This window comes from Rhinatrema bivittatum, chromosome 15 (assembly GCF_901001135.1).
Source record: "Rhinatrema bivittatum chromosome 15, aRhiBiv1.1, whole genome shotgun sequence".
In the NCBI taxonomy this organism is placed as follows: Eukaryota; Metazoa; Chordata; class Amphibia; order Gymnophiona; family Rhinatrematidae; genus Rhinatrema; species Rhinatrema bivittatum.
Genome location: NC_042629.1, coordinates 2,601,527 through 2,617,852, shown reverse-complemented (window position 1 = coordinate 2,617,852; position 16,326 = coordinate 2,601,527). Strand labels below are relative to the sequence as shown.

The window sequence follows — 16,326 nt, the reverse complement described above, 5'->3', positions numbered from 1 at the left end:
GCACCTGGTTGGTGCCTGTTGGTCCCCTTTTGTATTGGGGAGCAGCCTGTAGCTAGAGATTCACCCATGTGTGAATCTCTATCTACAGGCAGAGTTACTTACCTGTAACAGGTGTTCTCCTAGGTCAGCAGGAACTTAATCCTCACGAAACCCGTCTGCCACCCCTCGGAATTGGGTCTCTCTTAGAATTATTTGATGGCTCTACCGAATGACGGTATATAAAACTCAACAAACAAACAAACAAATAAATAAATAAATAATTAAAAAAAAGAAAAGCTATGTGTTATAAGAATGAAGATGGACCCTGCGATAATATGCGGTATAGAGCACGCTGGGCATGCTTAGTGTGCTTATTTATTTATTTATTTATTTATAGTTTTTACTAAACTGACATTCGTTGGATACATCATATCTGTTTACAATGAAACAAACAGCAGATTTGCTTTACAGTAGTTAAAAGTTCCAGAAACTTTGACATAAGTTTTCCGTGCCGGGCTCCATCTGATGTCACCCATGTGTGAGGACTAACATCCTGCTGTGCTAGGAAAACATCTGTTATAGATAAGCAACTCTGTTTTCCACTGGGAGCAGAATGACCGAACCTACTGTCATGTCGGCCAACTTTATTCAGACAGTAATGAGCTGTGAATGTGTGGAGAGAACTCCATGTCGCAGCCATGCAGATCTCCAAAGGAACCGCTTGCAAGTGGGCCATCAATGATGCCATGGCTCTGACAGAATAAGCCTTGACATGACCCTCAAGATACAGTCCTGCCTAAGCATAACAGGAGATGCAATCTGCTAACCAATTGGATAGTGTCTGTCTGGCAATGGCAACTCCCAACCTATTCCTACCAAAAGAAATAAAAAGTTGGGTGGACTGTCTATGGGCTTCTGTTCACTCCAGACAGAAGGCTAAGGCTCTCTTGCAGTCCAAACTGTGTAGTGTTCATTCACCTTGGTGCAATTGGGGCCTAGGAAAGAATGACAGCAGGACAACTGATTGGCTAAGATGGAAATCCATCACCACCTTAGGCAGGAACTTAGGGTGTGTACGCAAGACCATCCTGTCATGAATAAAACAGTGTAAGGTGCATAAGTCACTAAGACCTGAAAGCTTGCTGACCTTATGCGCTGAGGTGACTCACCAAAAATATGATCTTACAGGTCAGATACTTCGGGTCACAGGAACGCAGCGGCTCATAAGGAGCTTTCATCAGCTGAACTAGCATCACATTGAGGACCCAAGGCACAACAGGAGGCCTTAAGGGAGGCTTCAATTGAAGCAGGACCTGCATGAAACATACAAGTATAGTCTGTACAGAGATGGGCATACCATCTGCATCATGATGGTATGCGCCAATTGCACTGAGATGAAAGCTAACGGAGTTGTTTTTTAAGCCAGCCTCTGATAGATGTAGAAGGTAATCAAGCCGTTTTTGTGTGGGGCAGGACAATGGATCCAGGGCCTTCTGCTCACACCACATGGAAAACCTTCTCCACTTCAGTTCATAGGACTTTGTAGTGGAAGGCTTTCTGGAAGCCACCAGGACCCAAGACCCATCTGCAGAAAGATCGAGCAGTTGCAGAATTAACCTGTCAACATCCAAGCTGTGAGTGCCAGAGCCTGGAGGTTGGGATGCCGCAACCTGCCTCAGTCTTGCGTGATGAGCTCTGGGGAAGTTCCCAGACCGATCAGTTTCCAAATGGAAAATTCCCAAAGGAGTGGAAATCAGACCACTGAGGGGCTATGAGAATCATAGACCCTCTGTCCTTGCGAAGCTTCAAGAGTTTTCGCCACTAAGGGAATCAGAGGAAAAGCGTACAGAAGACCCTTGCCCAATGGCGGGGAAAAGCGTCTGAGACTAATTTGTTCTCTGTTCTGTACAGGGAGCAGAACTGAGTCACCTTTCTGTTGCAGCGAGATGCAAACATCCACATCTGGGCTCCTCCAGAGACAGAAGATCCAGTTCGCTACCCCCTGGTCCAGAGACCACGTGTCTAAAGGCACAACTCAGCCTGTCAGCACGACTCAGCCTGTTTGCTATCATGTTCTCTCTTACAGCTAGATATATGGCCCTAAGCACCATTCCATGGTATAGGGCCCAGGACCAGATCTGGACTGCTTCTGACCCAGGAGGTACGAGCCCGTGCCTCTCTGCTTGTTGATCACATAGCTACTTGGTTATCTGTTTGGATCAGGACAACTTTGTTGGACAGCCGATCTCTGAAAGCCCACAGTACGTACCTAATCGCTCAGAGCTCCAGGAAATTGATTTGACAACATGCTTTCTGGCCGGACCAGGGATGTGAAGCCCCTCTAACATGAGCTCCTCACCCCAGGGTGGACACATCCGTGGTAAGAATAATTTGGGTAGGGGGACTTTGGAAGGATATTTCCCATTTCAAATTTGACAGTACCTGCCACCAGGACAAAGAGTCCAGGAGAGACGGGGCGATTCAGATGCGAGCCTGGAGGCTCTGTGTGGTCTGGTGCCACCAAAACCTCAGGATTTATTGGGATCTGTGCAAATGTGCCAAGGGAGTAACATGGACGATTGTGGCCATGTGGCCCAACAGCCTCAACATGTGCCGAGCTGACACCTGCCGGTTCTGTTGAATCACCACTGCTATGGATGTCAAGGTGACCACCCTGGACCATGGCAGGAAGGCTTTTGCCTGAACTGTGTCTAGCAGGGCTCCTATGAAGTCCAATTGAGGTGATGGGCTGAGATGGGACTTTGAGTAGTTGATGATGAACCCTAGTGACTCCAATATCTGAATGGTCAAGTGCATGGTGCTAGTGATTCCTGCCCGAGATGTACTCGACCAGCCAGCTGTCCAAGGGAAAACATGCACTCTCAACCTGCGGAGGCGCGGCGCAGCGTGCCTCCCCCGGCCAGGCATTTTGTGAAGCCACATGGGGCCAACGCTAGCTCGAATCACAATACTCTGTACTGGAAGTGCTGTTTCCCACCACAAATCTGAGATACTCGCTGAGACTTGGGAAGATCTTGATGTGAGTGTGCATGACCTTCCTATTGAGGGAGCATAGCCAGTCCCCTTTTTGCAAGAGGGGAATCAGGGTGCCCAGGGAAACCATCTCGAACTTTTCTTTTTTTCCTTAGAAACCTGTTCAAGGCCCTTAAGTCTAGGATGTGACGGAGTCCCATTTTCTCTTTAGAATCGGGATGCATTGGGAGTAGAATCCCTGCCCTCTTTGCCTTGGTGGGACAGATTCGACCGCTCTGGCCATTAAGAGAACATAAGAACATAAGAAAATGCCATACTGTGTCAGACCAAGGGTCCATCAAGCCCAGCATCCTGTTTCCAACAGTGGCCAATCCAGGCCATAAGAACCTGGCAAGTACCCAAAAACTAAGTCCATTCCATGTAACCATTACTAATGGCAGTGGCTATTCTCTAAGTGAACTTAATAGCAGGTAATGGACTTCTCCTCCAAGAACTTATCCAATCCTTTTTTAAACACAGCTATACTAACTGCACTAACCACATTCTCTGGCAACAAATTCCAGAGTTTAATTGTGCGTTGAGTAAAAAGCTTTCTCCGATTAGTTTTAAATGTGCCCCATGCTAACTTCATGGAGTGCCCCCTAGTCTTTCTACTATCCGAAAGAGTAAATAACCGATTCACATCTACCCGTTCTAGACCTCTCATGATTTTAAACACCTCTATCATATCCCCCCTCAGTTGTCTCTTCTCCAAGCTGAAAAGTCCTAACCTCTGTAGTCTTTCCTCATAGGGGAGTTGTTCCATTCCCCTTATCATTTTGGTAGCCCTTCTCTGTACCTTCTCCATCGTGGAGAGGGTGGAGAGCTCCCTTAACAGTACCTCCTGATGCACTACTGGCCCCCAAAACAGACATGGAGGGCAATTTGGCAGGACACCCAATAGGTTTAATTAGTACCCTTGATAGATGATGGACAGAACCCACTGGTCCATGGTTATACTAGGCTTCTGATCCGCGAAGAACCATAGCCTGCCCACAACCAGGGGATCCAGCATCTCAGGTACAGGTAGCTGGTTTATGCTCCCTACTATCCAGTCAAAATTCCGTCCCCGGATTTGACTGGGATGCCAGCTGGGGTTTAGGAACTCTCTGCTGTCTGGGACAGCCGCAGGAGCTCACCTGCTGTGATCAGGAGCAAAGGGCCAGAGAATAGCACTTCCTCTGGCGGTAGAAATACTCCCTCTGATCATAGAAACATACAGAAACATAGAAATGACGGCAGAAGAAGACCAAATGGCCCATCCAGTCTGCCCAGCAAGCTTCACACATTTTTTCTCTCATACTTATCTGTTTCTCTTAGCTCTTGGTTCTATTTCCCTTCCACCCCCACCTTTAATGTAGAGAGCAGTGATGGAGCTGCATCCAAGTGAAATATCTAGCTTGATTAGTTAGGGGTAGTAGCCGCCGCAATAAGCAAGCTACACCCATGCTTATTTGTTTTACCCAGACTATGTTATACAGCCCTTATCGGTTGTTTTTCTTCTCCCCTGCCAATAAGCAAGCTTCTCCCCTGCCAATAAGCAAGCTACACCCATGCTTATTTGGTTTACCCAGACTATGTTATACAGCCCTTATTGGTTGTTTTTCTTCTCCCCTGCCGTTGAAGCAGGGAGCTATGCTGGATATGCGTGAAGTATCAGTTTTCTTTTTTTTCTCCCCTGCCGTTGAAGCAGAGAGCTATGCTGGATATGCGTGAAGTATCAGTCTTCTCCCATGCTGTTGAAGCAGAGAGCCATGCTGGATATGCATCGAAAGTGAAGTATCAGGCACATTTGGTTTGGGGAAGTAACCGCCGTAACAAGCCAGCTACTCCCCGCTTTGTGAGTGCGAACCCTCTTTTCTTCTCCCCTGCCGTTGAAGCAGAGATCGCTGCTGGATGTGTGAAGTATCAGTTTTTCTTCTCCCCTGCCGTTGAAGCAGAGAACTATGCTGTATATGCATTGAAAGTGAAGTATCAGGCTTATTTGATTTGGGGTAGTAACCGCCGTAACAAGCCAGCTACTCCCCTCTTTGTGAGTGTGAATCCTTTTTTCCACATTTCCTCTTGCTGTTGAAGCATAGCAAGCATGTGTATGTTTATTTAATAAGGGTATTGTCTCCAGGCAGTAGCCATCATTCTGGCGAGTCACCCACTGTTCATTGGCGGCCTCTTGACTTTATGGATCCAGAGTGTTTATCCCACGCCCCTTTGAAGTCCTTCACAGTTCTGGTCTTCACCACATCCTCCGGAAGGGCATTCCAGGCATCCACCACCCTCTCCGTGAAGAAATACTTCCTGACATTGGTTCTGAATCTTCCTCCCTGGAGCTTCAAATCGTGACCCCTGGTTCTGCTGATTTTTTTCCTACGGAAAAGGTTTGTCGTTGTCTTTGGATCATTAACACCTTTCAAGTATCTGAAAGTCTGTATCATATCACCTCTGCTCCTCCTTTCCTCCAGGGTGTACATATTTAGATTCTTCAATCTCTCCTCGTACGTCATCCGATGAAGATCCTCCACCTTCCTGGTCGCCCTTCTCTGTACCGCCTCCATCTTGTCTTTGTCTTTTTGAAGATACGGTCTCCAGAACTGAACACAGTACTCCAGGTGAGGCAGACCTGAAGTGCTGGCAGAGAGTTGCTAGAGGGTCTCATGGTGGTCCTGCAGCTGGGCTATGCATCTCTCACCTTATCTCTGAAGAGACTCACTCCTGTAAACATCAAGTCAGCAAGTCTTTCTTGTACTTCTGGTCAGAGATCCGAGGCTTGCTGCCATGCCATTCTGTGGGTGCCATTTCCCGCTGCAGAGACTCTCTATGCCGTTTCAAAAACACCATTGGTTGTACGAACCTCGTGTTTTCTGCACTCCAGACTCTTTTGAACCAGCGACATAATCGTGTCCTGCTGCTGTTGAAGCAGCTGCTTGGCCACTTCCTGCACCTGCTTCCAGAGGTTCGGTTGAGTATTGCCTCATGTAGAGCTGGGAGGAGGCAATGCGAGCAATGAGCATGGCCCTTTGGAATACTTTCTTCCCAAGAGCATCCATTGCCCTGTGATCCTTCCCCAGTGGTGTGGAGGCTCAGGTCCGAGAGTGCTTGGCCCTCTTAAGAGCAGATTCATATTTAACCACCACCAATTGGTATGGCAGCTGACGCTTTTCGAATCAAGTAGCCTTCTGGATAAGGTACTGTGAGGGGGTGTTCCCAGATCTTCAGCAGAAACTCCTTAAGGATTTTGTGCACCAAGACCACCACAATCTCTTCAGGAGCTTCCATGAACTGGAGGATTTCCAGCATTTGTGCCTGGCATCCTCCTCCATCAAAACAGCTGATTAATAGAACATGATTAAAAATATATAACTGTTTTTTTTCCAATCAACAAAATAGTTCAAAACAGCTGATGCATCAAACACCCAATAATTAAAACTAAAGCTAAAAAAAATCCCTTGCTTGCAATAATACCTGTGAACTTTATATTTCAGTCGCCCTGAGATCATCATAGATTAGTCAGGGATAGGAGGTGTGCACAAACTTTCTCCTCTCTCTTATGTATACACATTTACTGACTGTCTCACAAACTCTGGCTCACATACATGATTACTGGTTTAACAGTCCTCGATCACATACATTTTCAGTGGCTCACTTGTTCTCTCTCACTCACACACATGCTCACTGGCTCACTCACTCTCCCTCACACACATGCTCTGCAAACCACAGCAAGCCTGACTATTATGCGTTGCAACAGTGGAAAAACAGAAACATCATTCTTCATAAAATATTAAGCAATAATATCAAGAGATATAAAACATCATTCATAATATGAAAACCATACTAATAAAAAGAATAAATGTCAAGCAGACACCAGCCAATGAACATCCATCCCGCAAATAAAATAACTCACAAAATGTTTCTAATATTTCTCAAAAAACAAATATTTCAAACAGCAGACACATGAAATAACACCCAAAATTTAAAATAAGATTACGTCTCCAGCTATCCATACTTGAGATCTTTTGATTTCCAATCACCCACAGATTGTTGTTGATTGGGGGAGGGGAGCCTCACAATCTTTATCCTCTCTTTCCTCCTCTAACTCACACACAGGTGCTCTCTCACTCGCATATATGCTGTCACCACAGGCTCTCTCACTCTCACATACACACAGTCTCACTAGTTTTCACAGACACATGCAGGATCTCTCGCTCTGTCATACATAGTCTCTCACACATACACAGGCTCTGTCACTCTTTCATACACATGCAGGCTCTGACACATACATACAGGCTCTCTTGCTCTTGCATACAGATGCAGGGTCTGTAACACATGCAGGATCTCTCTCACACAGGCAGGCTCTCACACACACACTCAGGCTTGCTCTCTCTCATACATACACATATACCTGCAGACTCTCATACACCCAAGCATATACACATACAGCTTTCCAGCCTCCCCTTTTCTTCTGGTCAGCTTTGGCTGCTATGGAATGGAAGTGCTGCTCCTCAATGCCGGAAGGGAGGTGGAAGAAGGCCACTGCTACCTACTGCTCCTGCAAGGAGGGGTGGGGGGAGAGCTTCTCTTCAGGCCGTGGCAGGATGGGCTCTGCCATGACTGTGCAGGCCTTTCTTCAGGCCTCATCAGAAAAGGCTCTGCCGCAGCTCCGCAGGTTTCTCTTTGGGCTGTTACCCCATCGAGCTTTTCTTCTGGCCAGGAAGCTGAAAAAAAAACAAACCATAATCGGGGCAACCAGCCCTGCACACATGCAAGCATGCACACACTCACTCTCTCTCTCCCACATACACATGCTCTTACATACACACACACACAGGCTCTCACCCATTCCAGCTCAGACTTACATGCTCAGGGCTTGGGGTACTGTGTCCTCCCTCTTAATTCCATCGCTGTGGGATGGGCTTCGCAGCGGCTTGCTATGGCCAGCTGAGTCATGGAGTGAGTGGCAGCAGGAGTTGCATTTCACCAAATGTCATCTCCTACTGCAGGTCCGATCTCGCATTAAGAATTGCAAGACTGGCCCCATGGCAGCAGATGACGTTTGAAGAAATGTGACTCCTGCTGCTGGCACAGGGGAGGGGTTGTATCCCCAGCTTGGGGCTTCATGCTACATAAGAGCAGTGGCCAGCATACTCGCTAAGCTTCTTATCAACCGTGCCGCTGTTGCCGTGCCACTGAAAATGGCCTTGTGTGCCACAGATTGCTGACCCTGTTGTAGAGTAACAGATTTATTGAGACATAAGCTTTTTAGGACAAGAGTATGCTTTATCACATGCATGCAAACCAGTAAACACATATGCCACACAGAGGCAATGTATGTATTAGAAAAAAATGTATTGGACCGGCCCAGTAGCAGCACTGTATATTGCTGTGCAGTAGGCCTGTGTTTGATTCCCATCTCCAGTCTTCCACTCTCTGACTCAGTAGCAGCACTATGCATTGCCATGCAATGGGTCTGGATTTGACTTTCCTCAGATCTTCAGCACCCTGGCTTAGCAGGGGGTGCTGTGGAGGCAGTGTTCAGAGTCCTTGTGGGTAAGAGTCCCAATCACTGCACAACAGTGAAACCTAGTGGCTGAATTCAGGGCTCATGACTTCCAAAGATGAAATCTTGCACTATTTGGAGTAATTTATTTACAAACAAACAAATATTTGGTATTTCACCTTAACTAAACTAGTCTCAAAGCAGATTACAAGTCATAAATTTATAGAATAATCCTTATAGGTTAGCGCTTATGTTTATACTAAGAAAATGGAAATTTCAGGAACCATTACCTGCAATTTTCACTAACATTGGTAGCAGTAAGCTCTGAATGCCTTCAGAAAAAAATTCCTTCCAGTCACTTAAGAGATTTCCAGGAAGCTTTTCAGCCGTGCTTGGAGTGATGTCTTGGAAATATACACTAAGGGCAGAGGCCAAATTACAACTTTCACAGGCAAAAAGTTGAATAAATGGGACATAATAAAGGAAGATGTTCTCATTCACAGTCTGAAAAGAAAGACATTTACAAATATAAAACCCATTTAGTTTTCAGATTCTTTGATTATGAGTTTGTCTAAATACCTTCAACAAACCCTTTCCCAGTATTATTAAAAGTAAAATAATTATTTTGAATCTTCAGCACTTATTAATCTTAAGATTTATCAATTTACTCAGAACTGTACATTTTAAAAATCTGTGAATTCCTAAATGAGGGCCCCAGGTCCTAACCATCAAATGAAACAGTTTTGAATCCCCACTTTACAAATATATTTTATTCACTTTGGGGGAAATTCACCTTCAAGGGCTTTTCTTTAAGTATACAGTGAAATATATTAGTGTCTTGTTGCTATCATTTTCTTCCCATCATATTTTGTGGATCTCAGCAACAAAATTCTTTCAGTATTAAATGAGGCATAGTTGTGATTTAAGTATGGGCAAGTATTTAACATTGGCAGCCGCTATGATGTGTTGGCCCCATTCCACCCCAATACCTAAATGGCAAAAAAGTGCAAAATATAAACTGGATATATAAACCGCAGCTTTATTGTCAAAACTTTATTAAAACTACTTCCTTCTGTATCTGAGCCACACAATTACCAATTACAAACTAAATTGCCATCACCTTTGCCATCTGCCTTCAGTCAAGCAAGACAGCAATGCTTGACAGACCCTTTACCATTTCCATAACTTCAGTTTGCTCCATTTAATCCATGGAATGATGTCCGACCATAACACACACATGTGGGGGAACAAGGAAACTAATTTTACCATGTCTGTTTTCATGAATCATATTAAATGCCTACAAGAGATTTCCACAAGATCATTGCCTCCTAGATGTATTATAATGGCATCGGGTCTGGTAGATGTATTCCTCCTGTGTCTTAGAACAATTAACAGCTGTGCCCAGCGCATGCCATGCTTTCCCATCCATGAAATACGAATCCCATAGATGAGGCCTATAATGTTGAGATTACTACCTGATAATCTAATTTTCCTTAGTGTAGACAGATGGACTCAGAACGAATGGGATAGTATCCGCGTGCTAGCAGTTGGAGACGGATCTGACGTCAGCACGGGGTATATATATCCCCACAGGAAGCGTAGCAACTCAGTAATCTTCCTTGCAAAAGCTGTTATGGATGTGTGTACTGACGCTCAGTGAAAAGTGAAACAGGATTCCCCTGACCGATTGATAGTAGCTGGAGACCGCCAGCATTCCCAACCGGAAGGCGTTGACACCTGGTAGAGTGTACGCTTTTATGGAAACAGATGACATGGCTTACCATGAATCGGTGAAACCCATGTACACAGGCAGCTGGGCGGGATGCTGAGTCCATCTGTCTACACTAAGGAAAAGGAGATTATCAGGTAGTAATCTTAACATTTCCTGGCGTGTAGCCAGATGGACTCAGAACGAATGGGATGTACAAAAGCTTTACTCACAGCCTGGGCTGGAGGCTGCCTGAGGACCATGTAGTACCTCCCTCGCAAATGCTGAGTCCTCCCTGGCCTGGACATCCAGACGGTAGAATCTGGAGAAGGTATGGAGGGAGGACCATGTCGCCGCTTTACATATTTCTGCAGGCGACAGCATCCTGGATTCCACCCAGGATGCCGCTTGTGCTCTGGTAGAATGAGCCTTGACTTGTAGAGGTGGAGACTTCCCAGCCTCCACATAAGCTGCTCTGATAACTTCTTTAATCCAGCGGGCGATGGTGGGCCGCGAGGCCGCTTCACCTTGCTTCTTCCCGCTGTGCAGGACGAACAGATGGTCCGTCTTTCGTAGTTCTTGTGTGACTTCCAGATATCTGGGCAGTAATCTGCCAATGTCGAGATGGCGCAATAAACGCCCTTCTTCAGATTTCTTCAAACCCGCCGTAGTAGGCAAGGATATGGTTTGGTTAAGATGAAACTGTGAAACCACTTTTGGTAGAAAGGAGGGAACCGTGCGAAGATGGATAGCCTCAGGCGTGATTCGGAGGAACGGATCCCGACAGGACAGTGCCTGTAGCTCTGATATGCGGCGTGCTGAACATACAGCAAGCAAGAATACCATCTTCAAGGTTAGAGAACGGAGAGACAGGCCCCGAAGGGGTCTGAAGGTGGATCCTATGAGGAAATCCAAAACAAGGTTGACGTTCCATAAGGGCACAGGCCACTTCAGTGGCGGACGAATATGCTTGACTCCTTGCAGGAAGCGAGAAACATCTGGGTGCTTGGCGATGGTCTTGCCATCCCTCCTGGGGCCATAGCAAGACAGCGCAGCCACCTGAACCTTGATGGAGCTGAGGGAGAGAACCTTCTGAAGTCCAGCCTGCAGGAAATCCAACACAACAGGGATTGTGGTCGAATGTGGATTGGTGCCATGAGTGTCGCACCATGCTTCAAATATTCTCCAGATCCGTACATAGGTGAGGGATGTGGAAAACTTGCGAGCTCGGAGAAGTGTATCTATCACGGGCTCCGAGTAACCTCTTTACTTCAGTCTAGCCCTCTCAATGGCCAGACCGTAAGCGAGAATTGAGCCGGATCCTCGTGGAGGATGGGACCTTGACGTAGAAGGTCCTGGAGAGGAGGCAGGGGAAGAGGCTCCCCTGCCAGTAGTCTTCTCATGTCCGCGTACCAGGGTCTTCTTGGCCAATCTGGTGCTACTAGAAGAACTAGGCCCCGGTGTTTCTGAATCTTGTGGATGATGGCGCCCAGCAGAGGCTACGGAGGAAAGGCGTATAGCAGAGTCCCTGGAGGCCACGGCTGAACCAGGGCATCGATTCCGTGGGAGAACGGATCGCGCTTGCGGCTGAAGTATCTGGGTACTTGAGCATTGGACTTGTCCGCCAGTAAATCCATGTCCGGAATCCCCCAGTGATCCACAATCATCTGGAAGGCTGTGGGTGACAGCTGCCACTCTCCCGGATTTAGACGTTCTCTGCTGAGGAAGTCTGCCGTGGTGTTGTCCTTCCCGGCAATGTGGATGGCGGAGATGTCCTGAAGATTCCCCTCTGCCCAAACCATCAGTGGGGCGATCTCCAGAGATACTTGTCGGCTTCTGATTCCGCCCTGACGGTTGATGTATGCCACCGTGGTGGCGTTGTCTGACATCACTCTGACTGCTCTGTTCTTCAGTTTGTGAGAAAATCGAAGGCATGCCAATCGGACTGCCCGAGCCTCTAGACGGTTGATGTTCCACGCTGACTCTTCTCCGCGCCACCGCCCTTGTGCGGTGATTCCTTCGCAGTGTGCTCCCCAGCCGCTCAGGCTGGCATCTGTGGTGAGCAGAGTCCACGTGGGGGAGGACATCCTCGACCCCTTGCTCATGTGGTCGGACTGCAACCACCACCGTAACTGTGTCCGGACTCTGGTAGGCAGAGGTAGGTGCGTGGAATAGTTCCGTAGACGAGGGCTCCAGCGAGAGAGCAGGGAGTGTTGTAGAGGTCTCATATGGGCCCTTGCCCAAGGTACCACTTCCAGGGTGGATGCCATGAGACCGAGAACCTGCAGATAATCCCAAGCTAAGGGCCGACTGGCTCCCATCAAATACTGGTTTCGCTGCTGAAGTTTCAACTTCCTCTTGGCAGTGAGACTGACTGTGTCTGCCCGGGTGTCGAACTGTACTCCCAGGTACTCCAGTGACTGGGAAGGCTGTAGGCAGCTCTTGCTGAGGTTGATTACCCAGCCCAAGCTTTCCAGCAGGGCGATCACCCTGTCGGTTGTTCAATAGCCCTCCTTTCGAGATTTCGCCCTGATCAGCCAGTCGTCTAGGTAGGGATGGACCAGGATTCCTTCCCACCTGAGTGCCGCTGCTACCACTACGACCACCTTGGTGAAGGTCCGCGGTGATGTGGTCAACCCGAAGGGCAGAGCCTGAAACTGGAAGTGGCGTCCTAGAACCTTGAAGCGTAGATAGCGCTGATGATCCGGATGGTTCGGGATATGCAGGTATGCTTCTGACAGGTCTAATGCCGTGAGGAACTCTCCTGGCTGTACTGCGGTCTTGACGGAACGCAGAGTTTCCATGCAAAACCTCGGGACCCTTAAGTATCGATTGACCGACTTGAGGTCCAGTACGGGCCGAAAGGTGCCCCCTTTCTTGGGTACCATGAAATAAATGGAATAGTGTCCAGAATTCACTTCCCAGGCAGGTACTGGGATGATGGCTCTCAAGGACAGGAGCCTCGCCAGGGTAGCTTCCAATGCTGCCTTGTGTGTGGGACAGGAAGATTCCACAAACTTGTCCGGAGGGAGATGATGAAAATCCAGATAATACCCCTCTCGGATGACGGCGAGGACCCACTGGTCCGACGTAATCTCGACCCATCTGGGGTAGGAGAGGGTTAACCTGCCCCCTATGGCTCCGTCCCCCAGATGGATCGACGGACTCTCATTGTGAGGCGCGGCCGGGACCGGAGCCCGGGCCTGCTCCCCTCTTGCGCTGCTTAATCCGAAAGGACTGGTTCCTGGCCTGAGGACGAGGTGCCTGGTAGCGACTCTTGTAGGGAATGAAGCGCTGAGAGCTTCTACCCCTGGAGGTCCTTGGAAAGGCGCGCTGGTTCCTTCTGACCCGATCTTCCGGCAGTCGAGGTACTGGAGAGGCGCCCCATGTGCTGGCCAGTTCATCAAGGTCGCTGCCAAACAGGAAAGAGCCCTTAAAGGGCAATCTGGTGAGGCTTGTCTTTGAAGGTGCATCGGCTGACCATTTCCGGATCCAGAGCTGCCTCCTGGCAGCTACCGAAGATGAGATCCCCTTGGCTGTTGTTCGGACTAGGTCTGATGCAGCATCCGTGAGGAACGAGAGAGCGGACTCCATGTCTGCTGCTGGAGCGTTGTTCCTGACCTGTGACAAACAGGTGCGCGTCACCACTGTGCAGCAGGTCGCGATCCGCAAAGATAAAGCTGCCACCTCAAAAGTCTGTTTCAGAATGGTGTCCAGTCGCCGGTCATGAGGCTCCTTGAGGGCCGCCCCCCCTTCAACTGGAATGGTAGTGCGCTTGACCACAGCGCTAATCAAGGTGTCCACCTGGGGGCACGCCAGCAGCTCCTGGATAGCCGGCGCCAGTGGGTACATGCCCGTCAGGGCCCGACCCCCTTTGAATGCGGCCGCCGGCGCAGCCCATTCTAAATCTATCAATTGCTGTGCTGCTTGCAAGAATGGAAAATGGCGGGCTGTAGGACGAAGACCTTCCAGCAGGGGGTTCTGCGCAGAGGGCACCGTGGCGCTGGGACCTGTAATATCCAACTCCGCCAGGCACTGAGACACCAGGTCCGAGAGATCCTCCTTAGGGAAGAACCGCCTCATGGTTCTATAGGGCTCAATCCCTGGGGGAAGGTCCCCCTCGTCCGGGAATTCAGACTCGTCCGGTGAAACCTCCTGGTCCGACTGATCTGGACTGTCCAGCGGCGGGAGGTCTCGCTCACGATAAGGGCGTGATGGACCAGGAACAGGATCTGCTGGAGCCGCCACCGCAGCGGCAGCCGCAGTCGCCGGCACCGCAGGGACCGTAGAAACCGCAGGGACAATGGGAACAACTGGAACCGCAGGGCCTTGACGGGAAGCCGTTTGCATCTGCACAAAGGCATGAATCCCCTTAAAGAGATCCACCCAGGAAATTGAAGCAGCCTCCAACCGCCGGGGTACAAGATCCCCCGGGATTCCCGATTGGTCGAGACTGACCGCTAAATCCGGGGTAGCCCCTGGGGAACTATCAGCAAATCTTGGCTGAGACCGGTCCTGGCCCGAGGGTCCCACGGCCTCCTCACATTGGGCACATAGGGAGTCTGGCTCTTCACTGTGCGTGGCTCGAAGTTGGCATGCAGAGCAGAGGCCGAGGGCTTTAATGCCGAAGGCAGGAGGCACCCCCGCTGAAGACGCTGAGGCGTTCTGTTCCATTGAATAATATGCGGCAGCAATATGCGCTTAATACAACAGGCACTTAATAATATGCGGCAGCAATATGCGCTTAATACAACAGGCGCACAAAAATAATACGCGGCAGCAATATGCGCGTAGCACAACAGGCGCTTAATAATATGCGGCAGCAATATGCGCGTAGCACAACAGGCGCACAATAATAATACGCGGCAGCAATATGCGCTTAATACAACAGGCGCACAATAATAATACGCGGCAGCAATATGCGCTTAATACAACAGGCGCACAAGAATAATATGCGGCAGCAATATGCACTCAATGATATGCCATAGGCGCTCAGCAATATGCGGACAGTAATACACGCTCAATTGTAGACAATATGCTCTCAGCAATAAGCGGTTAGCAATACACGCTCAATATATTTCAGTATGCGCTCAGCCCTAAGCGGTTAGCAATACACGCTCAATACAGTTCAGTATGCTCTCAGCAATAAGCGGTTAGCAATACACACTCAATACAGTTCAGTATGCTCTCAGCAATAAGCGGTTAGCAATACACGCTCAATACAGTTCAGTATGCGCTCAGCAATAAGCGGTTAGCAATACACGCTCAATACAGTTCAGTATGCTCTCAGCTATAAGCGGTTAGCAATACACGCTCAATATATTTCAGTATGCTCTCAGCAGTAAGTGGTTAGCAATATACGCTCAATACAGTTCAGTACGCGCTTAGCAATAAGCGGTTTTAGCAATACACGCTCAATACCATTCACTATGCGCTCAGCAATAAGCGCTTAGTCAGAGATCTGCGCTTATCTCGGGCGCACAATACCTGAACAAGGCCACAAAATGGCGCCCTCCACGGCGTGTCACGCCGCCGATCCTCGAGTCCTCGGAGACCAAAAGCAAAGGCCGTACACCTTACCTGATCCTCGGCGCTTCCCGGCTGGAACCCGGGCGGTCTCCGGCTGCGGGGGAAGAGATCAAGTACCTTCACCTCCGCGACTGAGGATATGCACCCGCTGCCTCGTCCACGCCAGGACCGAGGCGCCTCGTAAGCCTCACCCGAACCTCGCCCGGGGGCTGTGTCTCTGCCGCGAGTCGGCCACCAGACCGAGGACTTAAACCTCCGGGGGATCACGGAAATCACCCCGGGAAACTCTACTGGGGGAGGGACCTTAGGGTATCACCGCAGGAGTGCGGGGCTCGATGCTGTAGAAAGTTTAGTAAGTAGAAGTAGAAAAGAAAAAGTAGATTTGGAAAACACGCTTAGCAAGCGTGCAGGCTCTCCAAACTGCTTTGGAGACGGAAATTACTGAGTTGCTACGCTTCCTGTGGGGATATATATACCCCGTGCTGACGTCAGATCCGTCTCCAACTGCTAGCACGCGGATACTATCCCATTCGTTCTGAGTCCATCTGGCTACACGCCAGGAAATGACAGATTTGCACCATTCTAG

At 48.9% G+C, this 16,326-nt stretch overlaps 1 protein-coding gene across 1 annotated transcript in view; it reads right to left on the bottom strand.

Annotated features, from left to right (window-relative positions):
* Positions 1 to 16,326, bottom strand: part of LTN1 (listerin E3 ubiquitin protein ligase 1) — a 745,678-nt gene that overhangs the window by 269,028 nt on the left and 460,324 nt on the right. Inside the window, exon 20 of the mRNA XM_029579179.1 lies at positions 8,794 to 9,007. Within this exon, the coding sequence (XP_029435039.1) occupies positions 8,794 to 9,007 (214 nt within the window). The remainder of the gene's footprint in view (positions 1 to 8,793; positions 9,008 to 16,326) is intronic.